The 25,526-nt window shown below is 36.3% G+C and overlaps 1 protein-coding gene across 4 annotated transcripts in view; it reads left to right on the top strand.

Annotated features, from left to right (window-relative positions):
- Positions 1–25,126, top strand: part of LOC143246952 (protein turtle-like) — a 96,848-nt gene extending 71,722 nt beyond the window's left edge. For 2 of the 4 annotated variants that reach the window (XM_076494220.1, XM_076494219.1), the window contains exons 6-11: positions 1,011–1,301; positions 8,589–8,876; positions 9,378–9,680; positions 10,058–10,186; positions 17,728–17,840; positions 24,380–25,126. In XM_076494220.1, coding sequence (XP_076350335.1) covers positions 1,011–1,301; positions 8,589–8,876; positions 9,378–9,680; positions 10,058–10,186; positions 17,728–17,840; positions 24,380–24,475 — 1,220 coding nt within the window. In that variant the 3' untranslated portion in view covers positions 24,476–25,126. The remainder of the gene's footprint in view (positions 1–1,010; positions 1,302–8,588; positions 8,877–9,377; positions 9,681–10,057; positions 10,187–17,727; positions 17,841–24,379) is intronic. The other 2 variants (XM_076494221.1, XM_076494222.1) reach the window with 2 other exon arrangements.
- Positions 25,127–25,526: the final 400 nt, after the last annotated feature.

Below are 25,526 nucleotides of genomic sequence, written 5' to 3'. Positions count from 1 at the left end.
TTGGAAATTAACTCTTTTTGACGTATTTTGTTGTTATCTTTAACTTTATTACTTGCTATTTTAAATACATTCTAGTAAACGCAACGATATATATTTCTCCATCTCAAGTAATGGCCTGGCATGGCCAAGCGCGTAAGGCGTGCGACTTGTAATCCGAGGGTCGCGGGTTCGCGCCCGCGTCGCGCTAAACATGCTCGCCCTCCCAGCCGTGGGGGCGTATAATGTGACGGTCAATCCCACTATTCGTTGGTAAAAGAGTAGCCCAAGAGTTGGCGGTGGGTGGTGATGACTAGCTGCCTTCCCTCTAGTCTTACACTGCTAAATTAGGGACGACAAGCACAGATAGCCCTCGAGTAGCTTTGTGCGAAATTCCAAAAACAAACAAACAAACCATCTCGAGTATGTTTTTACTGTTGAAAATTGGGAGAAAGAGGATAAGTACTTACACTAATTAAGTAAATATCAGACACATCCAGAAAATATTCCGGTTGAATTTTTCCACGTGTTGTCACACAATATTAGCAAACGGTTCTAGAGTGTTGAAGAAATAATTTCATAGAGATGTTTAACGCATTATATAATTTTCAGCACTTTTATTCGCGATATTCTACAGCCTAAACTTTATTGTGTTTGTTTGTTTTTGAATTTCGCGCAAAGCTACTCGAGGGCTATCTGCGTTAGCCGTCCCTAATTTAACAGTGTAATACTAGAGGGAAGGCAGCTAGTCATCACCACCCACCGCCAACTCTTGGGCTACTCTTTTACCAACGAATAGTGGGATTGACCGTCACGTTATAACACCCCCACGGCTAAAAGGGCGAGCATGTTTGGCGCGACGGGGATGCGAACCCGCGACCCTCGGATTACGAGTCGCACGCCTGGCCATGCCGGGCTACTTTATTGTGTTGTACATATAACTTAAAAACGTTTGTCACATCCACCTGATTTTGATGACAAGCAGTTAAAATAAATTCATTTCTATCACACGTCATATTTTGGTATTTTTCCAGATGTTCCAGTACTTTCCCTTCGTCTTGGTAGTAAATTAAGACATTTTCATATACAGGAAGGATATGATGTGTATTTTGAATGTGAGATCCTTGCGAATCCATGGGTGACAAACATCGTCTGGAAATTCGACAGAAAAGAACTGAGTACCAATACATCTGCAGGTATTATAATAAGTAACCAATCACTTGTTCTGCAGAAGGTTCATCGGTCCATGAGAGGCCGCTACACTTGTTCAGCAACAAACACACTTGGTACTAGTGTGAGCAACCCTTTTCATTTAAAAATTCAGTGTAAGTGGTTCATGGAAATGTTTAATTAGCTACCTAACACTTATGTTCACTTTCTACATTGATTTACAAGTTATTATTCCTATAAAATTATCCAAATATTTCTTAAATAAAAATTACATTTTAGACATAATATTTCTTATGGTTTGTTTCTTTTTGAATTTCGCACAAAGCTGCACGAGGGCTATCTGCGCTAGCCGTCCCTAATTTAGGAGTGTGAGACTAGAGGGAAGGTAGCTAGTCATCACCACCCACCGCCAACTCATGGGCTACTCGTTTACCAACGAATAATGGGATTAACCGTCACATTATAACGCCCACAGGGTGAAAGGGCGATTATGTTTGTTGCGACGGTGGATTCGAATCTGCGACCCTCAGATTACGTGTCGAACGCTTTAACCCACCTGGCCATGCCGGGCCTATTTTTCATGGTTTTGAAGAGATAATTTAAACAAGCGTTTGTCAAATTAACACGACAACAAATTAAAATAAAATAATATTTTTGACTAATTTTCAAAACATTTCAAATTATTTGATTATTTGTAAACAAATATGGATATTTTTTTACTTGTCCACCCTCATACATAAGTAGCAATTTGTTTTCCATTTAAATATGAAAATTAAACTTGCTTCAAAAAACAGCAGTTTTTACAGCATTTGAGAACTTAATATGGTGGCTCAGCGATAAGTTAAAGGACTTACAACCCTATAAATCAAGTTTCGATAGTCGAGGTGACAGATAGCTTATTGTGAAGCTTTGTGCCTGATAGAAAAAAATAATCTAAACAAGCAGTAATCTCTGTGTTTCATTGAATAAGAATATTTAATAGAAAGTTAGAGTATTATTACAGTTTCTTCAGGAACTGTTCATAGAACTTAAACTACCACCTTAATCTTTGATTTTAACTAATGTTTTACGAGATTAGATAAAAGATTTATTTTGTGGAAAAAAAATACATATATGTTGTTGACACTGAGTTCAAGAAATATTAACTTCTGACAAAACCGAAATGTACTGTGTTTGATTAAGATACATAATTTTATACAAAAGTAGGCTACAAATTGGTACGAGAGATTTTAGATAAAAATTATAAATCCTAGAAGAGATGACTGAAAAAAATGGAGAAGAAAACATCACATCAAGTTAAAATTAACTGTGTGTAATGTTTTAGCTTTAAGGCCCCGGCATGGCCAGGTAGGTTAAGGCGTGCGACTCGTAATCCGAGGGTCGCGGGTTCGCATCCCCGTCGCGCCAAACATGCTCACCCCTTAAGCCGTGGGGGCGTTATAATGTGACGGTAAATCCCTTTATTCGTTAGTAAAAGAGTAGCCCAAGAGTTGGCGGTGGGTGGTGATGACTAGCTGCCTTCCCTCTAGTCTTACACTGCTAAATTAGGGACGACTAACACAGATAGCCCTCGAGTAGCTTTGTGCGAAATTCAAAAACAAACAAACAAACAATTTACAGCAAAACAACAATAACAGAAAAAGAAAACAGGGACAATAACATCTATAACTCTTCAAACAGAGGGATTGGAGTTATATATGAGAAGTTATTAGTTTCAATGCGTCGTGAAATATAAATCCTAAACATGCAGTTGAAGTTGAAGCAGATTCGCAATGATTTCCCTTGTGATTCTCATACCACAAATGTCATTTCTGCAATGAAGAATAAATCTAATAAGGATGGTATGGTACCAGTATGGTCCTCACATAGTGTAATCTATGTAGATGTTCGATCATGTAATGCAGGGGTTCCCAACCTTTTGGCACTCACGACCTCTTACCTAAAAGTTTGAAACCCATGTGCCCCCTACTTAGGGCTTACTATCAGCAGCTTAATTTTTCTTTTATTTTCTGTGAAGAAGAGGGAAAGAAACATCTAAAAAAAATTTTAAAATTCTGTAATTATTGATTAGCAAGTTAAATCACATTGGTCCAACCTGAATTCACAAAAGAACATATATTTCTTAAAATAATATTATCATAGGTTTGAACAGCTATCCAACCCAGCTAGTGAGATGCCTGATGTTGCATTTCAGCAGCAAGCTTTGAAATTCGTGGCCGAGCGTTTGTTAGAGCCAGTCTCATGTCATCTCCAACATCCAATCTGTTCCTATTCTTTGTGTTTATATTGACAAGAGTGGAAAATTCTGCCTCACATAAGTAGGTAGAAGCAAATGGAACAAGGACACGTAAAGCTATCATGCTGACTTTGGAGTATGACTGATACATAGCGCACCAGAACTGAGTCACGGATTTCACCTTGAAGAGATCACGAGCTGAAGAGTCATTCCTTAGATCCAGAAATTCATCTTGGATATCATCTGGGATGCTGGATACATCAAGTTCAGTACAAAATGGGTTCCTTACCAGGGCCTCCTGTTCCTGTGATAGCTCAGGGAAGCAACGCTCGACTTCCTTTTCTAGAGACTGAAGATGTTCGGTAATCTCATCTTTGAGGAACTGATCCAGTTTGATCTGAGACTCATCCGTCACTCCACAAAGTTTTTCAAACATAGCGATGTTTCCAAGATTGGTTTTCCGACGCCAGTTCTGCAGTTTGGAAACAAAGGCCCGAAGACTATCTTGAAAAAGGAGAACATGTGTTTCCCTTCCTTGAAGCTTCAAATTGAGCTTGTTCAGCTGGTCAAAAATGTCGGCTAGGTACGCAACCCTTTTATTCCATGCTTCATCTTCGAAGTGAGCTACAAGATCTTTCCTTTCTTGAGTCTCCAGGAATAGCTTTATTTCATCTTTCATTTCAAAGACACGATTAATAACGTTTCCTTTCGACAACCAACGTACTGCTGTGTAGAAGAGAAGGACTTCTTTGGCTTTTAAGACACCGTTCATGCCGTTTGAAGAAATCCAAACCCTTCTTTGCGTGTTCTGGATGTTTTGTCTCGAGATGACGCTTGAGTTTTAATGGTTTCATTGACTCTGCACTCAGGACAGCATGGCACAAAACACATTGTGGTTTCTCGATGCCGTCGTTGGCGAGCACAGTGGTGAAGCCAAAGTTGAGGTAGCATTCTGAGTATCTGCGCCGTTTAGCCATGGACACAACTCACCTCTACTGTTTGCTTATCTCCTTGTTAAAATGAAATAAAAATGTTGAATAATGAACGCTTTGGCAACTGTAGATCTTACACTGACTACTTGTGGAGGGTGCAGGTAGAGTAATGATGGGGTAAGTATTGGGAGGGAAGGGAGCGTGGCCAGTCGCGTCATCCACCAATCAGCAACGGACATGCGACTCACGTGTCGACAGCGAGCACACACACACTTAATTACAGCAAAAGAGACACACAAGCATACGTACATGCTCGTGCACTCACATACTCGCTACTCACTAGTACACACATACATACAGTTGCAGACACATTCACACAGGCACATTCACTCACAGGCACGCATACATACACCCATAATATCACCTAATGACATTGAACTAACGTAGCACACATTTTGCTTTGCACCGAAACAAAAAAAAAATGTAAGAGCATGAAAATGTAATTGATAAAATAAAATTAATGTTATCCCAAGCTACTTCTAACAAGGCTACGCGACTGCCCTGAAGGCTTTTGCAACCCCCCTGCCAAGGCTTCGCGACCCACCGGTTGGGAACCCCTGATGTAATGCTTTTACTAATATTTAATGTGTTTTATTTTCGTTTTAGAACTGGTGCCGAGATTCGTTTAAAGAGATATATCGAAATAGCCTTAAATCATGGGTTTTCTTTATGACCTCTCTGTTGACCATGCCATGCTTGGTACTGAATGATGTTGGTCTAGCTAGGATGGCACGTGCTCAATTATATTACGTTCGGATGTGAGAGTCATAGATGGCGTGTGTCCCCAAGAGAAATGACATGCAAAATCCACCTAATCCTAAAATTATTGTATTAATATATATTTATAACCCTTTCTTAACGGAACGTAATACCCAATAACTTTTCAATACAGGGTACAAAAGCTGTTATCAAGCATAGAAGGCACCTGAGGCAATGGTTTATTTCTCTTTATTTTAAAATATCTGATTTATCTATAAATGTGTTAATTTGCACTTTGACCATTTTTTTTTCAGCTTCGACTTAAATACGCAGCTCTTCTATTGACGAAAGCCCGACAGATCAGGCGGGAAAAATCAAAAATCAAAAGTGAACTCTTTCAGAAACTTTTCTAATGCACTTTAAACGTCTTACCTTAAACGTTTTGCAGGCTATTCTGGGGGGTAGGAATTTCGTTTCTGTATCTTTTGTTTTGAAAACGCGGGAAACACGAACAAGTTTAGTAATTATAAGCAAAACCTGTGCGAGGATCTTTATTAGCGTTCATTCTCCAAGGAAACTTTTGTAAAACAAAAAAATTGGATCAGAAATGCAGAAGTCGAGTCAAGAAACATGGCAGGAATAGCAAAGTAGTTGCTATTGTTCACAGCAGTCCATTTCACAGTAGAGATGTAGTCAAGATTTCTACTATTTGAATTAGGTGCATTTAATGAATTAAATCTAATAATAATCTTAATTTTGCTCTTACAAAAATCACCTTCTTCATGAAAAACAAAGAAATATATTTTTTTAAAATCTTCTAATTATGAAACATTTCTCTAATTCATGCTTAAGTGTATGTTTCCTTATAAGAAAAATAAACATCGGACTATCTTCTGAGGAAGTTCGAACCTCTGATTTTAGACTTACCACTCTACCAAAACTACTCTAAACTGGAAGTTAAATGATGTGTATAACAAACTACTTAGAACTTAAAGAGCAGTATTGTTAATATAAATTTTATTACTCTATATTTTGGTTATTGTTGGAAACGAGCCAAAATGCTGAAACTTTTACTTGTACAATGTTGCTGTGTTATGAGTTTTCTTTAAACTCGGCTATTTACAATAGTTATTGTAGCAACTATATACGGGTTACCCTATAAAATATTTATGTTGTTTTTGTTTCAAAATATGGGGAATTTTAATACATATTTGTTTTTTATTGGCCTACAAAGTCAGCATACCAAATTTGGCCTGTACCAGTCGATTTGCTTAGGAGGGGACACATCAACAAAAATACCCTAATTTTCGTTACTGTTGGATAGTTACAAAACTAATACATGCGTCTATCCTGGATGAATTTCATATAATGTAGGTTTGGTATAAATGATATAATTATATTCACAATCTATATATTCCAGCAATCTATTAATACAGCATACATAATGGTAAAAAGCAGTATTTCTCCTTAATGAAACGTATAAGTGTTCTTTTCCACGATGTGTTCAATGTTATTATCAAATTTAATAAAAAATCTTACAACGTACAACGCTATAATCAGGGGTTCGATTCCCCTCGGTGGGCTCAGCAGATAGCCCGATGTGGCTTTGCTATAAGAAAAATACAATCAAGACATTTAAGTTTTTTTTTCTTTTTTTAGATTTCGCGCAAAGCTACTCGAGGGCTATCTGTGCTAGCCGTCCCTAATTTAGCAGTGTAAGACCAGAGGGAAGGCAGCTAGTCATCCCCACCCACCGCCAACTCATGGGCTACTCTTTTACCAACGAATAGAGGAATTTACCGTAACATTATAACGCCCCCACGGCTAAAAGGGCGAACATGTTTAGTGTGACCGGGATTCGAACCCGCAACCCTCGGATTACGAGTATTAATAAAGTCCTAAAGTCCTAATCCTTAAATTTACCAATATTTAAAGTATTAAAATGTACACGAAGTTTTATGTTGCATTAGAACAACTAACATTTTGCAATTTTGGCTAAGTGTATGGAAAGCTATTTAATGCATTGTTTATAGTTGGTCCAAACTGTTAGCAATTTCAATGTGTCCTACTTTGGTGTCCCATATTATTTTAATTGTAATTTTTATTTTAGGTCTAGGCCTGTCTACTTTAAAATTGAGGATTAACTTTTAAACAGACATGGTGAAACAATTATCACAAATAATTGCCCCCCCCCCAAATCAACTAATTTTCTCAAGACCAGGAACTTCGAGATATTATGTTTAGTCCTAACGAAGAATAGTCGATTATTGGAAAGCTCTACAGTTACTGTGTCTTTTGAAATCTATTTGACAAGGAAGAGTCAATTCTTCTTCTTCTTCATGTGTCAAATCTGCGGCAGACATCGACGACCATGGCATGCCAGACCTCTTATTAACTAGATGTTGCTCATTGAGTTCTTGGTGACATAGTTATTGAGGCTGTCCATATATTTAGTTCTTTGACACCCTCTGCTTTTCCTCCCTTCTATTTTTTCACATAGCATCTGTTTCTCTATCCCATTCTTCCTACAGATGTGTCCTAGAAATTCCATGTCTCTTTCTTATAGTTTCCATGAGGGACCTTTTGTATCCTGCCAGTTCCATGACTTTCGCATTTGTTTTTCTTTTAGTCCATGATATTTTTAGCATCCTTCCAAGAAACCACATTTCAGCAGCTTCTAATCTCTTCTCTGTATCTTTGTTCAGTTTCCAGCTCTCACAGCCATATAAGAGAACAGACCATACATATGATTTCAAAGTGTTAATTTTAGTGACATTTGTTATGTTCCTGTTTGTGAATATGGACTTCATTTTATAGAAAGTATCCTTGGAAATTGCAATTCTTTTATTTATTTCTGTGTCACTCTTTGCATTTGATGTTATAGTATATCCAAGATATTTGAAGCTCAAATAGAGTCAGTTAGCCAAGTTCAATGGTCTAAATAATTTTATTTAGGACTACAATGCGTACTGAGTATTAATGTTAAATGTTAAAATCCTCACTAAATTATCCTAATTTACGAAGTCATACTCAATATATGACTAATATGTGAAATTACAGTTAGTTCTAAAAGAAAATATTTGACTAATATTCGTGTACTAGCGCAAAGCTACACAATGGGCTATCTGTGCTCTGCCCACCACGGGTATCGAAACCCGGTTTTTAGCGTTGTAGGTTCGTAGACGTACCGCTCAGCCACTGGGGGGCGCACGTAGAATGGAATTCCGCATTTTAACCATTTTAGTTCATTGGCTCATCGCTGGTCAACGGAGGGAATTTATAATTAATGCACTTTTATCGTTGAAAATATTTATCGTATAATCCTAAATAAACTATTCTGAATAATCTTTGTTACTGAAGGGAAAATGCACAATCCACACAACGTTTCAATGCAGTGTCTATTCAGAAAAAATTCTAATTCAAATAAACCTTTACAAAGTTTCTGTATTTTCATTTCCTATCGTACTGACAGTGTATTTCGAACAGGATACACAAATACTGACCATCTTTTCCAGATGCGCCACTGTGCCGAACAGGACAGAAATCGGTGTATGGAGCAGCGCGCCACGAGACGATCCAAATATTTTGCGATGTTGAAGCCGACCCATTTGACGTCACGTTCTACTGGAAGTTCAACAACACTAAAGAAGTTTTAGACGTCACAACATTTGAGAGTGAGGACACGTGGAGTAAAGCCACGTTCTCACCGACAGGAGTCGCTGATTACGGAACTGTGCAATGTTGGGGTAAGAACTCAATTGGGACCCAGAAAGAACCGTGTCTATTTCAGCTCGTTCCTGCAGGTACGTTTCTAGCATCATAAACAGTCACGTGGACGATAACTGATGTAACTTTAAGTATAGTGGTATAAATGTCAAATATTTTTTGATAATAAATTGTCGTTCTTAGAAATAGAATAATGTAGACAACCGAATGAGTGTATATATCGAACAACAAAACAATTAACAATGTTCCATAATTATTTAAAAAAAACGCTTATTGCATGAGATACAATACATACAGAAATACAGAATTTGTTAAAGAGGTATACTGAACAATTTAATGAACGATATACTAGATTTGGTCACTTAAAAAGAATAAAAAAAAACATATTATGCCGAAGTGAAACTTTCCGCTTGGTTAAGACCATGTGACAGATTTCAATCAAGTTAAGTTGCCTTAATGCTGAATTAGCAATAATTCTCGAAAGTATATAAGTCACAATTTGGGTTTCGTTGTAAGTTAAGAAATTGAATTTGTTACATCAGAGCTATTTTACGTAGTTCCGTGGCTCAAATTTTCAGGCCCACCAAATTCCGTTAGTAACTGTTCTCTTCAAAATCAGACAGAACATTCAATTGAATTAGAATGTTCTGAAGGCTACGACGGAGGACTGAGTCAGCACTTTGTAATGGAGGTTCACGACACCAAGGTCCATAAACTTAGGGCGAACTTAACCTCACTAGAAAGCAAGTTCTACGTAACAGGACTACCACCGGGAACAGGTTTTATTGTCATTATCTACGCTGTAAATGCCAAGGGAAGAAGTCATGCTGTAATACTGCGAACAAGAACCTTGACATCCCCACTGAAACAATCACAGGAAGGTAATCCAAGATGCATCTGGAACAAATAGGTTTTATTAACAATAAAAGTAACAATAATTGATCCTAAGAGGATAATACAATTAGACTCGTGCTAAAATAAATCAGAGGGAAAAAATCAATAATCTCAGAAGTCTTTTCTTTCTAAGAAGAGGTTTTTCATCATAATAGTAGTTTAAACAATAAGACGTATTTACTGAATGTCATACAGATATAAGTAAATGACATGAAACACATTCTCTAATATCCTGAAAAACTAAATTATTTTAGTCGTTTTTAGTTTATTTAGATATATAACTCATTGCAAGTGTTGTAGTACAAGACCTTTTGATCTATACTAAATGTAATTTATTTAAAAATAGAATTTGTTATTTTTACAGAGAGTTTATGGCAGATGACGTTCAGTCCACTTTTGATTGTCTTGGTAGCAGTTGTTGCTGGTTTGGTGATATTGGCGTGCCTAATTGTTCTTGGTTTGAAAACTAGGTCGAAACTTCGCCACTCAAAAGGTACATATAAACTCTTTTATACATATATATCTTGTAAGATTACGTCTTTACTTATACCAATCTAACCCTTATGTTTTATTTTAAGCCAGATAGCTGGTTCACGTTCTCTGTGGAGATTTATGCAACACTGAAGGATAGTAAAGGAGATTTCTTTCGAGGAAAGTCCAGAATTTCCATATTTATCGTAGGAAATATATATCATACGAGGTGTGATCAAAAAAGTTCTAAGACTTCATTTATATTCCGAAGAATAATGTACATACATCACTATTATATGCTATCCAATTCAGAGTCATCTTTCCCAGCTGATACACATTTGTTCCAAAGTTCCTGTCATTTCCGGAAGCAATGCTGGAAGTATTTAGCTATTATGTGACTAAGTTCTGCTTTGACATTATGACGGATGGTTTGATGGACATTATGACGGATGGTTTGATGGACATTATGACGGATGGTTTGATGGCATTATGACGGATGGTTTGATGGACATTATGACGGATGGTTTGATGACATTATGACGGATGGTTTGATGGCATTATGACGGATGGTTTGATGGCATTATGACGGATGGTTGGAATATCATCAAATTTATGTTCTTCCAACTTAATTTAGATTTTGGGGAACAGAAAAAAATCACACGGGGCAAGATCGGGAGAATGTATAGGGGCGCTATCACAGGATTTTTTTTCTGCCAAAAATTCTTGAACAGACACAGCAGTGTGTGAAGGCGCGTTGTCATGGTAAAGAAACCAGTGACACTTTTTCCCACAGTTCGTGGCGGTTTCTTCTAACGTTTTCCCTCAAGCGAATTAAGACTTCTTTATAAAAGGCATCGTCAACTGTCTGGCCACTTCGATTTTTTTCTTTCACCTTAGCGATCGTTTCATCAGTAGAGGATGTTGACAGTCGCTCAGAATACGGATCATTTATGAGTAATTCCCAGCCATCTTGGAAGAGTTTTATCCACTAATAAACGACGGCCTCACTAACGCAGCCATCACCAAAGGCAGTTCTTAATATTTCGAAAATTTGTGTTCCTACTTTACAAGTTTTCACACAAAACGTGATACAAACATGTTGCTTTTATTTACCGTCCATTTTTATTTCGACAGGGGCAAGATGTGCGTCTTTCTTTGAACACGTTTTTCGCCACACGGATATAATGTCTGGAGAAATGGCTTGTTCGTGGGGTACTATTTGAAATTTTTTACACACATCATTTAACCTCACTACCTCTGTACTGGTACCTGTAACAGAAGTCTTAGAACTTGATGATCAAACTTCATACACGTGGGTGAACACTGCAGTTCACACTACACGTAAAAATAAATAAAAATCAAGAGTAAACACAGCGAGTTCACACCAGATTAAAAAAAAGAACTCAGGGTTAAAAATTGCGAGTTCACAGTACATGAAAAAAAAATTATTTTGCTCGCAGAGTGATCTGAAATCACAGATTCTAGGGTCCAGGATTATTCCAAGTAGTAATATTTGGCTATCGCTCCATAGTTTGTGCAACAATGAGCCACGATTCATCATCAATTCTTAGATTTTCATTCAGGTATACTTACTACTTGATCGCGTTTGGTTCCGTATAATGGTCCGGCATGGCCAAGCGTGTTAAGGCGTTCGACTCGTAATCCGAGGGTCGCGGGTTCGAATCCTGGTCGCACCAAACATGCTCACCATTTCAGCCGTGGGGGCATTATAACGTGGTGGTCAATCCCACTATTCGTAAGTAAAAGAGTAGCACAAGAGTTGGCAGTGGGTGGTGATGACTAGCTGCCTTCCCTCTAGTCTTAGACTGCTAAATTAGGGACGGCTAGCGCAGATAGCCCTCGAGTAGCTTTGCGCGAAATTAAAAAACAAAACAAAAAAACAACAATGGTCCCGTATATTTAGTAAGTTATGTTTGTATTAAAATACATTTAGAAAAGAATGAGCCAAGTGTCACCTAGCGGTCAGAATGCTGAACTGTGTATTAAGATCGAGACTTTATGTCGCTAAACACACTCCTCAGATTCAGTTGTGACCTCGTAAGAAAAGTGACAGTCAGTCCCTTCTAGTGCTAGCTGTTCTTCATCTGGTCAGTATTTCAAAATTATACAAGGTTTGACCTGAACTGTAGGAGCCTTTCACCGGTCCATTTTAGTCAACACATGCACAATGTGCCGCGTAAGTTTGTTTTCAGTTCCGCTATTCAAATAAAATTATATTGGTTGACGAAAAATTAGTCTCAACCTTTTCGTGTTTATTCTGTTAATGTCAAAACCTGTACCAAATGTGAATTGTTTACCCCAACGACGACAGTATCGGTGCTCACGATACATACATTTCAGCCTCGGGCAGTAGAATTATCGAACTCTGTCGTTAATCCCCCCACGGCTGGGGGGCGATCATATTTGTCGCGACGCGGATTACAATCTGTTGTATCGAATGAATTTAATAATAGAAGTCAACCACGCAGGGATCTCAAGTATCTACAATTGAGTAGGTAATTCTTTAAGCCTATTTGCATTTAGTACAATGAAAAACAAAATATGAAATTTCTGTGCCCTATTATAACGTCAGATCTTTATAAAATACGGTGTTCGCGATAAACTTCCAGTTATAATATTATGGCGTATTTTCATATTCTATCATTATAATTTTTATAGCGACTGTAATTTAGAGTTTAAAATATTTGAACAATTAATAATTTTTCAAGTTACTTTGCAATAAATATCCGAAGAAAACCGTTTGTTATAGATAATTAAAATCACCATTGGATTATTTCTAGATCGATAAAACTTCCCACTATCCGCGCGCTGTGAGTACGCCCCAACTTGTTACTCTTTCAAATATAACTTTCAGAGAAACCCGTTATATTTCGCAGAAAAACGCAGTGGGAGCGACGCCCAGCGGCATGTATTCAAACTTACAACGCTTAACTATAAACAAACAAACGCATCAGGGACAGATAAGCTGGGAATAGATGGACTGTGTCATCATCACCTCTTGCGGAGGACCTGACCACTATGACCACTATGAGGTATTGAAACGTCTTATCTATATATGGATGAATAAAGCAGCAGTATTTCTCTGTCTGGATTACAAGTCGTCCTGATGAACTAATAAGCTGAATTATTTTACATAAGGCCCTGGCATGGCCAGGTGGGTTAAGGCGTTCGACTTGTAATCCGAGGGTCGCGCTAAACATGCTCGCCCTCCCAGCCGTGGGGGTGTATAATGTGACGGTCAATCTCACTATTCGTTGGTAAAAGAGTAGCCCAAGAGTTGGCGGTGGGTGGTGATGACTAGCTGCGTTCCTTCTAGTCTTACACTGCAAAATAAGGGACGGCTAACACAGATAGCCTTCGAATAGCTTTGCGCGAAATTGAAAACAAATAAACGTTAAGAACTGTTGCTTTAAAATCTACATGTCCACCAAATAACGTAACTTGAAACGTAGTTGAATAAGTGAATGAGATAAGAAGTGTAATGTAATATTATGCAACTATAAATAAACTTAGCCTTTATGTGTAAAATAAAAATGTCTTCATTTTCTATTTTATCTCCGAGTCCTACTTCAACATGAATCTCTGAACGCTGATGAAGTTAAATTGAATATATTGATATAGGTTCGTTTCGTTGAAGAGGTATTGTCAATGATATATCTGATATATCATATGATATACATAGATGTGAATGTTACCTCCATTACTGTGGTTTATTCAGTAATTAACTCCATGAATTCATGATATACAACATCATAAATCGGCTTCAATGGACTTGAGTCTGCTCTAAAACAGATACATTAGGGACGGCTAGCACTGATAGCTCTCGAGTAGCTTTGTGCGAAATTAAAAAAAAACAACAAATTAATTTACATAAAGTTTCCCAGAGAAACTAACGTTTCTCAGAGAGCACATCATGATTGAGTTTAAATAATTAATCTATCAACCGTATATTTCGGTATTTAAATTTTACCGCCTGGAAATGAGTTAATGAGTTATCAAATGATCAAGGAGGTCTGTTGAAAAAAGTGAAGCTCACGCTGAACGAAAGTGACGTTTATTGGCGCACGAAGCAGACGTATTGTTGCAGATTGTGCGTTACGATTAAAAATGGTAGAAAGTGTGATCCAGGCTCACGTTGTCGTACTCTTTAAACCTAGAATTTTCAAGCACCTTTAACACTGTGTTAATAAAATGTGGAGAGTAGCCTTTAAGCCCCTTCCTGCTGAACACGATGTTGAGTTGAAAAAACATGACATTTATACGAGCGTTTTATGTATAACTACGGTTCCTGTAGATGTCCTCCATTGTTTCAAACAGCTTCTAACACGTCACTCGCTCCTTTTGCAGCATGTCTACCTGTTATGTTTACTTCTGAGAATGCGTGATTGACTTCAGCTATTGTAGTGATATGGAATTTCAGATTTGGTTTTAACTGGTTTGTTGATTTTGAATTTCGTGAAAAGTTACACGAGAGCTATCTGCACTAGTCGTCCTTAATTTAGCAGTGTAGACTAGAGGAAAGGCAGCTAATCATCACCACCCACTGCCAACTCTTGGACTACCCTTTCGTCAACGAATAGTGGGATTGACCGTCACATTCTAACGCCCCAACAGCTGTAAGGGCGAGCATGTTTGGTGCGACCGGGATTCGAACCCGCGACCCTCGGATTACGAGTGGAACTCCTTAACACACTTGGCCATGCCGAGCCCGTGGTATTTCTATTTTCATTTCTAGACTAACCAAGTCTGAAACCTCTTGTAAATGGACTGGTAGAGGTCTTTATTGTTCATGTTATATATCTGTTCTTAAAATGTGAATCAGTGAGATGATGATTATCTTTGAGATTGGTTTATAGATTGGATTACGAGTCGCAAGCCTTAACCCACCTGGCCATGCCAGGCCGAGAAATTATTGCAATGATCATATAAAAAAAATAATGTAATTTTCCGAGAAGCCTTGTAATACTTTTTATCAAGTATGTTAATTTCATTTTGCTTGTTTGGTATCTAAAGATGTAAAGTCGTTTCAAATCAGCCAAATCAGTACAAAAACCAAACGCGTTTAGTTAAGAGTTTTTTTTTTTTTTTCTTCCAATTCAAAGAAACATTATAGAAAATCCCCAAGGGCTTTAATTTGAAGCCTCCAATCTGCATTTTCCAAGTCATTTTCATTAACATTTACTTGTGCTGGCGAAGAAAGTTTACTGGTGGTTTAGTCAAAACTTAATATCTTTTAAATTTTTAGTGATTTTTATGTGTGTTTTATTGTGGCAAAGCCACAACGGGCTATCTGCTGAGTTCACCGAGGCGAATCGAACCGAATCGCTGATTTTAGTTTTGTAAATTTGTATTAACGTGAATGGTACCATATTTACTTTTCGTTTAGATGTTGGAGTATTTTTTTTCTTTCTTCATATGCGCTTCTGTATGAGTGCATAATACATCATCTTACGATATATCACATTAGTAGGTTCACCGCTGGTACAGTGGTAAGTCTACGGATTCACAGCGCTAGAATCAGGAGGTCAATTCTCTTCGGTAAACTCAGCAGATAGCCCGATGTGGCTTTGCTATAAGAAAACACTCGCACTTTAGTGGTACAGCTGTTGGGATTATAAGTTATATAATGGTGCAATGTTGGAATAGTTTTGAATTTACAAGAGGCTAATTGCACCACCTGTCCCTAATTTATTATTTATAGACTGTAAGAAATGCAGCTAGTCAAGCAACTTGTTGGCTACTATTTATACAACAAATAGTGGGATTTACCGTCACATTATAACGCTCCCAACAGTTGAAAGGGCGAGCATGTTTGGTGACGTAGAATCGAATGCGCGACCCTCAGGTTATAAGTCGATGGTCTTAGACACCACAAATACGGTTCACCCTACATGATATTCTACATCCTTCGTCCGTCTGAGGATATACAACGCTAAAAATCAGGTTTAGATGCCCGCTGTTAGTATAACTCAGATAGACCATCGTGAAACTTTGCTTTTAGCAGCAAACAAACGCTCCATAAATATCAACAAAGGTCTAAGAATAGTATAGTTTTTTCTTCTAACTCATTTCTTCCTGAAAATTTATGTTGTTCGTTCACATATCTCCCTGCTGCTTATTATATAGTATTTGGAGCAAATCTATTTAGACATGCCAAATTTCTAGATAGAGGATTGAATACGTTATACTAAATCTGTTTTGAGTATAAAAATAGACAGGTCACAAACAACCACAGCTGATTTAAGGTCGTAATAGAATTTATTTTTACATTGTTTGACTAGTGTTATGCGCCGATAGGTATTTTAGAAAGGGTATATAACGAAAGCTATTCATACACTCAGACCATAAGGGTGTGTGTTCAGATCGGTGATTTAAAATTTCCAATATGAAAGAATACCTTTTATTTAACAACTTTGAAAATATAAAGGAATGTGGATCAATTTGGAGCACTAGGACCATCCCAAATAAGAACCTGGAACAAGTCGTACACTAACTGTGGTAGAAAAGGTGATGGATATTATGATAAGTAGGAATCCTTGAATACAACGGGTTCTGACAAATGTTGTCCGCGTGCTTCAGGCAACAAGAGCAGCAGAGTAAAAAATGATCTTCGTTTGAAAACGAGGCTAACAAGATATTAGTTTACCAACAAAATAAAACTTCCAGTCATACCTCCTGTTCAAGAGCCACATACCTCAAGTCGATAGAGAACTGAGGGGACATTCATGACTGCTGAAGTAAAAGTTAGGAAACTGTAGTCCTTGTACATTAGAAGAGAAGGATGCAGAGAGTTAACTGCGTGCTTTAGACATGACATTTTTACGATGGAACTTTAGTAATGGGTACTACGTTACAAATATATTGTACGGATCAACAGTTGTCAGGTAGAGCAAGACTGGACGTGGTGACATTGACTTTAATACTGTAATGACGCTGAAAAGTAGTTTTAATAGAACACACTCAACCTCAGCTCTCTGTACTACTACAAATATAAACCATATTGTAATCATTATATCACATACACTCCTTAAGTTACAAACGTATTCACGCTGGAAACTGACTCAATAAATCATGTACTTTTTAACCTGATGTTATTATATCTAATTACATTTTGTAAGTTAATATTTCAGCCTCACCCATTTTCCAAGCCATTAATGGCTTTAATTAAACTACTGACAAGCTGCATTCGTTTATAATTACTGGATTCAAAACTTTACTATTATGTTACGTTTAGAACAATACTTTATATTACATCTTCAAATACGCCATATTCATTTTATTGTGATCTGGTATATTACTTATATATAATGGTAATTTTTTTTACATAAAGTTATATTTGACATTAAAGTGATAATATAGCTTATTTAATAGAATGGATGATTCATACTTGATGTATATTAACTTCGAATAATATACAATCGTACAGAAAAGTTAATTATTTTGTAGGACTATCTTGTAGGATAAGAATGAAAAACAAATCTCAGATTGAATTTTACGACTAATGTTTTTGAATTTACTAACATCGGTATTCTTACGCCCTAGATACAAAAGCAGCAAAAGCTGACAGTTCCGACGAACGCGGAGTTGTTAACTGTAAGAATATGAAGGGTGTTGGTGAAACATTTACAAGCTGGGAACCTGTTGAGAGTGAAAAGGTATGTTGGAAATGTTTATCTAGTGTTTTATTAAGTTATTGTTTAATTTCAACTCGAAACATAAGTACAAAAATGTTTAGTTAATCTAAGTTGATTTGTTTGTTATTATCTGTTTTGCCCTTTTCCCTATATTTTTAGGCCCTGTATGGCCAGATGGTTAAGGCATTCGATTCGTAATCCGAGGGTCGTGGGTTCGAATCTCGGTCGCACCAAACATGCTCGTCCTTTCAGCCGTGGGGGCGTTATAAGTGACGGTCAATCTCACTATTCGTTGGTAAAAGAGTAGTCCAAGAGTTGTCGGTGGATGGTGATGACTAGCTGCCTTCCTTCTAGTCTTACATTGCTAAATTAGGGACGGCTAACGCAGATAGCTCTCGTGTGGCTTTGCGCGAATTTCAAACCAAACCAAACCAATCCTTAAATAAAACAAGGTAACAAACTGAAAAACCTGAAAATATGTATTCTACGGGATGTTATGGAAGAGACTTGCCATTGAACGATTTTCTTTCTCGGTCATTCTTGAAAAATTGAAAATTATATGAAAAACAGTAATATTGAGTTTCATATTTAAAATAATTATTACTGGTCTGTAATATAAAATATTACAAAATATTAGGAACGATTTAAATTTTAGTAATAATACTAGTTAATTTCGATAGATGTCTCTTTATTTCCTGTATATTAGACTATCTTTTTATCTGACTTGTGTGATACGGTTTTATAAGTTTTTCTATTCAATTATTGAATTATAATATACATATATATTATTTTATTTATGTTTAAAATGAAATGTATTTCGATATTTATATATTTACTTAAATTTGATATATCTTTTTTATATTATTTGTTTTCTCTCTATATGTACAATCTTTAACCGATTACTACTAGCCCTATTTTATAGATCAAACGTTACTGTTTGATTCATTGTATTAGAACAATTTGTCATTCGTCATCAAATCTTCCTTCAACACAATTCTTTTCTAGTGCTAGAAAATCTAGTTTTTATAAATCTATTAACCTGAGTGATCAGTACTATAACCAAAAGAATGTTTTGAAGCAACGGTTACGGACCACAAGAATATTATTACACAAGATAAAGTAAGGAAGCGGTAAATGTCTGCAACGTTTAAATCCGGAGTTTGATTTATCTCTGGTCCGTCATGGCCAGATGGGTTAGGGCGTTTGACTCGTAATTTGAGGGTCACAGGTTCGAATTTCCGTCACACCAAACATGCTCGCCCTTTTAGCCGTGGGTTCGTTATTATGTGACGGTCAATCCCAGTATTCGTTGGTAAAAGAGTAGCCCAAGAGTTGGCGGTGGGTGGTGATGACTAGCTGCCTTCCCTCTAGTCTTACACTGCTAAATTAAGTATGGTTAGTGCTGATAGCCTTCGAATAGCTTTGCGCGATTTTCAAAACCAAACCCAATAAGACCCTGTATCGAAACCAGACCAATCAAATCATATAGATCATATTTCTCAAGAGTTTTCTGAAAAAACTAGCAGGCCATCAGCCAAAATGAGGTGATGATTACCAAATATAACTAATACCAAGTTAAAATAACAAAAATGTTGTCAGGTCAATAGCTGTTCTTCAGTTGAGCGTATAGTGTACAACTTAGACAGTGATTAATATCCGATCTACAAAGCTTTATTGTTAGTACTCTTATGCAATCTCTGTGGAAGCACATGTAATCAATCACTAGTCGGATATCTGCTATTTTGTAACACGTGGAAATTTCTACAGTTCATTCATCATGTGTTAAGTGAGACCAAATTGCCGTATTTTACGACTTGTAAGATGTGGAAGACGCACCCCAGTTTTGGAAATACAGTTCTAAGAAAAAAATATTTTGACTCCCCAACCAACACCTTGAAGCAGCCTTGACTATTTTATCAACCTACTGACCGACTGAGTAAATACAGTCAAATACAGTATATCGACAATATGAGTTAAACTAAATGTTTTACGCTATTGAAAATACTTGTGATTGGTAGGTAATGAGATTATGATCTGCATGAGAGGCTGTTTTGAGTAAATCCTAACCTAACCTCTTGCTTTAACCCATCACTTTTGTCTTGGAGGACGCATGAGGATTTTCAAGGTATATTTAAAGCAAAAAACGTGCGTCTTACAAAGCGTAAAATATGGTATTTTAAAAGGCTTGGTTTGTTTGTTTTGTTTTGAATTTCGCGCGAAGCTACTCGAGGGCTATCTGCGCTATCAGTCCTTAATTTAGCATGGAAGCCTAGAGGGAAGACGGGTAGTCATCACCGCCCACCGCCAACTCTTGGGCTACTCTTTTACAAACGAATACTGAGATTAACTGTCACATTATAACGTCCCTACGGCTGAAAGGATGAGCATGTTTGGTGCGAGGGGAATTCGAACCCGCGACCCTCGGATCAGAAGCCGAAAGCCTAAACCCAACTGGCCATCACGGGCTGTATTTTAAAAGGGAGCAATTCATTCCAGGTAAAGATTGTTTGTTTTTGAATTACGCGCAAAGCTACACGAGGGTTATCTCCGCTAGCTGTCCCTAATTTTGCAGTGTAAAGTTAGAGGGAAGGCAGCTAGTAATCACCACCCACCGCCAGTTCTGGGGCTACTTTTCTACCAACGAATAGTGAAATTGACCATCACATTATAACGCCCCCACGTCTGAAAGGGTGAGCATGTTTGGTGTGACGAGGATTCAAACTCGCTACCTTCAGATTACGTGTCGAGTGCCTTAACCACGTGGCCGTGATGAGCCGTCCAGGTAAATAAGTACACTAAATAATCGATACGGTTGTTTATGTTCATTTCTTAGGTTTATCCTTTATCTATAGAATTCGTTATTCTGTAAATGTAAGCTTGTTTCAGTCTTCTTTTACCAGGTACAAAGAAGAAGTTGAACTTTACGAAAGTTGGAGATGCCGAAATAAAAATAATGTTCATTCCTATGTTGAATTATAACTGTGAAACAACTTACTAACTTTATAATTAAGTTTTATGAAAAACTTGTTTTTCAATGACAACATTATTATTTTCTGTAAAACGCCACCTACATCATCGTTAGAGAATTAGTGCTCTCGTCAGTAACTTAACAAGGTTATTTCTATTTGTTAGTGTGTAATGAGGCTTAAGATATCGATTTACCAGGCCTACTATTCAGTAATGAATATTCAAAGTTGAACAGCCACTTCTCGTCTGGTGCTAACTTATGTACTGGAAAATAAAGGATATGTGAAATATATTCAACAGCTTTGAATTTAATTAAGACTATTCACATATTTAGCTTGGAAACTAAACCTCCTATGCGAGAGATCTCAAAGTGAATTAGCGTTATCCTAAAAACTTATTATTAAAAACGTTGTGCTGATTCTGTATTGTACAACGTTGCATCATACTCAGCTGTATTGATATGTAGTATCGATTACAATGTTATTGTTGTTCTGTATAATAAAGAACATCTGGTCTGGTAAAACAGTTGAACTGTACTAAATGGTTGTTGCTGTTGGATGTTTCCCAGAAGCAGTTGATTTGTCAGGAAATGAGAAATTGACGTTTTATTACCATGTGTTACTTAGGTTACACTCAGGGATAGCTAATGTTAAAACACACACATACATCCGTGCCTTCTGTACGATTACATTCTTAAAATCATAACGAATGTTTATTTTGTACATTGTAATTACACAGAACAAGTTCCCCGTCAATGACATAGTAATACCATTGTTTTTTTTTTATTAAATTTCACTTGACCAGAACAACTGAGTTATTTCATGGATGACATCACAATATTTCTTAATATACCAAAGCTGAACAGCCGTTATGAGTTCTGGTATCAGAGCATGCACGTGCGTATGTCTTGTAACGTTATTGTGGGAATCGAAACGTTTATATTTAATAGACAAAGTGTAATGGTATCAATGTCAAATTCTCGTATTACACGCAACCCTAACGTTTCACCAAATCAGTATAAGATAAGGTTAATACGAAACGATATCTCTTTGTGCTTGACTTCATTTCACAAGTTGTTGTTGTTTTTATTAGATGGTGACTGCTTGCCAACCTTTATATCGATTATCGTTTTTTTGATATTTGAATTTCGCGCAAAGTTACACGAGGGCTACCTACGCTAGCCGTCCGTGATTCAGCAGTGTAAGACTAGACGGAAGGCAGCTAGTCATCACTACACGCAGCTAAATCTTGGGCTACTCTTTTACCAATGGCCCGGCATGGCCAATCGTGTTAAAGCGTGCGACTCGTAATCTGAGGGTCACGGGTTCGCATCCCCGTCGCGCCAAACATGCTCGCCCTCCCAGCCGTGGGGGCGTTATAATGTGACGGTCAATCCCACTTTTCATTGGTAAAAGAGTAGCCCAAGAGTTGGCGGTGAATGGTGATGACTAGCTACCTTCCCTCTAGTCTTACACTGCAAAATTAGGGACGGCTAGCACAGATAGCCCTCGAGTAGCTTTGTGCGAAATTCTAAAACAAACAAAACTCTTTTACCAGTGAACACTGGGATTGACCGTCACATTATAACGCTCCCAATCTGAGGCTCGCGGATTCGAGCGCCCTAATCACCTGGCCTACCTCCCCAAATTTGGTCCAAATCCGTATTTTTGTTCAGTGGAGAAATGAAGCATTTTCGCGGATTTCGTTCAATAACTTTGTAAAGTGCGATTGGATTAGCAACACATTTTAGAGGCACAATAAGGTGAAAATCCTCTTTAAAATACAAAAACACCGATCTGGATTGTTGATAATTCTGGATCTGAGAAAGATTTTCTGTGCTGTCGATGGTAAAATTTTTCGTTATCCAATATTAACGCATGTAATCTCGAAAATGAGAGATGGAGCGAGGAAATGCCATCCCTCTGACTGCAACCGTTTTTTATAGATTACCCAGCCTTGTCGCTCAGCGCTTAGAAATATAACAATATCTTTAATATAGCCTTCGTACCTAGTACGGACTATTATATAAACGTCTGGACTGAAAAGTTTCGTAATGACACTGGTAAAACATCTAATCAATTAGACGTAATCAAATTACCTAATAGCATAAGCATGTTACTGTATTTTTTGGTTCTGAATCGGAAATTTTCCCATCAAAACAGTTTTACTTGTAGTTTCATTTTCGCGCATTTTATGTTTTAATCGGACGTACTACAATAATACTGCTAGCCTTAGTTTTATTTAGATTATACATTTTTGTAGGACTGTAATTCATATCATAAGTTAAATGTTTTACACTTAATTTGTATTGTTCGATATAGCACATTAATATTACGTCTAAACTACATTTCTCGATAATAAAAACATCAATATACTGAGGATTCTTATCAAACATTCTCTTACAGGGTGATATAAGTAAAATCACCAAATCAAATATTCGAAATTTTCCGACTAGAGAAGCGATTACTTGAAGTACAAAGTTTTATTTTATTATTCATTATCAAATGATTGTGACCTTTTATTAATCCTATGTTATTACTATGTGATTGTGGCTTGCCTTTAAAACTATATCATTGTCATATGATTGTGACGTTTTTAATCCTATATTAATATCATATGGTTGAGACTTCTTTTTAATCCTATGTCAATATGATATGATTGTGACTTCTGTTTAATCTTATATCATTATTATATGATTGTGACTTGTTTTTAATCCTATATCATTATTATATGATTGTGACTTGTTTTTAATCCTATGTTAATATGATATGATTGTGACTTGTTTTTAATCCTATATGAATATCATATGATTGTGACTTGTTATTAATCCTATACCTTTGTCATATGATTGTGACGTTTTTAATACTATATCAATATCATATGATTGTGACTTGTTTTTAATCTTATATCATTATTATATGATTGTGATTTGTTTTTAATACTATATTATTATTATATGATTGTGACTTGTTTTTAATACTATATCATTATTATATGATTGTGACTTGTTTTTAGTCCTATGTTAATATCATATGATTGTGACTTGTTTTTAATCCTATGTCAATATCATATGATTGTGACTTGTTTTTAATCCTATATCATTATTATATGTTTGTGACTTGTTTTTAATCCTATATCATTATTATATGATTGTGACTTGTTTTTAATATTATATCAATATCATATGATTGTGACTTGTTTTTAATACTATATCAATATCATATGATTGTGACTTGTTTTTAATCCTATATCATTATCATATGATTGTGACTTGTTTTGAATCTTATATCATTATTATATGATTGTGACTTGTTTTTAATCCTATATCAATATGATATGATTGTGACTTGTTTTTAATCCTATGTCAATATCATATGATTGTGACTTGTTTTTAATCTTATATCATTATTATATGATTGTGATTTGTTTTTAATACTATATCATTATTATATGATTGTGACTTGTTTTTAATCCTATATCAATATCATATGATTGTGACTTGTTTTTAATCTTATATCATTATTATATGATTGTGATTTGTTTTTAATACTATATCATTATCATATGATTGTGACTTGTTTTTAATACTATAGTATCCTGCCTCAGTACCTCTTCTTCTGCAAGTTCAGACTTCCAGTCCTACCCTGACTAACCCAAGTGATACGTCAGAAACTGCTTTGTGTGAGTGACTTTTCGGACCACAAACATTCACGTGAAATTGGTACGTTTGAAGGCAAACTGGACAACGGTTCTTGAGTTTTTTTTTTTCGTTTCGTGATAAAGGTGCCTTCCGTTTATGAGTAATTGTGAGAATCCCAAAGTTAAAATATGTTTACTTCACAATTTCCACTTATTATTATTACTTTTTGTTCCTCTTAACTCAACAGACATATTAAAGTGCCATGTAATTGTATCGCATCAACACATTTCTTACAAATCTTTAAAGAACGAATCTTTCATATCATTTTTTGATGAAAACGAAACGTGTTAAATATGAAAGATATCAAACAGTTCTTTTCTTGAAGTATTTGTTCCTGTAAGAGTAATTATCAAATATTTATATGTTTTGTGTCCTCCATAAGTGACTTTAGAATGGTGAAAGTTCGTAACAAAATAACTTATGTCGGTAGAATAAATAGACATTATTTTCAACGATTAATAACCTTTAACCTAAGGTTAAATGTACACAAGAGCAGAGACGTTATTATTAAAACACCGTTCACAAACAGTGTACTTATTTGGTGAATATGTTTCGTTCTTATCTGGCTTTCTTTAAATATTTTTAATTTCTCGCTGTAACGTTACTCGTCTTGTTAAAGTGATTTTGTCATGTAAATATATTTCCTTCATATTAAATAAATTGTTTTTTTTTAATAATCCTAACGAGACCTTTTGTCCTATACATCAATATTTAAGGCAATCTTTGTTTTTTTGTATCTATATTTATGGAACTCTTTATCCATAACCTCATGTTTCCAGATTTTCACATCAAGTTATAGATTGGAGTTATCCAAAACGTTTGTGAACCTGTCTTTAACTAGTTACTGTTTAATTTAGGGTAGAAACTGAAAACCAGGCAAAGAAAATAGACCTATTAATTGACTATAGTCTTTTGTAGTGCAATCACAAACGCCATTTTGAAAAACAAACACACAACTAATGATGCGTAATAAATGACTCTTTGATGCACGTCTTGAAGGCGAAATATCTCCATACTGTGTATACGTCGCGCTTTATACG

The sequence above is a fragment of the Tachypleus tridentatus genome, chromosome 3 (assembly GCF_004210375.1).
Source record: "Tachypleus tridentatus isolate NWPU-2018 chromosome 3, ASM421037v1, whole genome shotgun sequence".
Classification (NCBI taxonomy): Eukaryota; Metazoa; Arthropoda; class Merostomata; order Xiphosura; family Limulidae; genus Tachypleus; species Tachypleus tridentatus.
The sequence above is the reverse complement of the archived record's forward strand: the minus strand, read 5'-3'. Positions and strand labels throughout refer to the sequence as shown.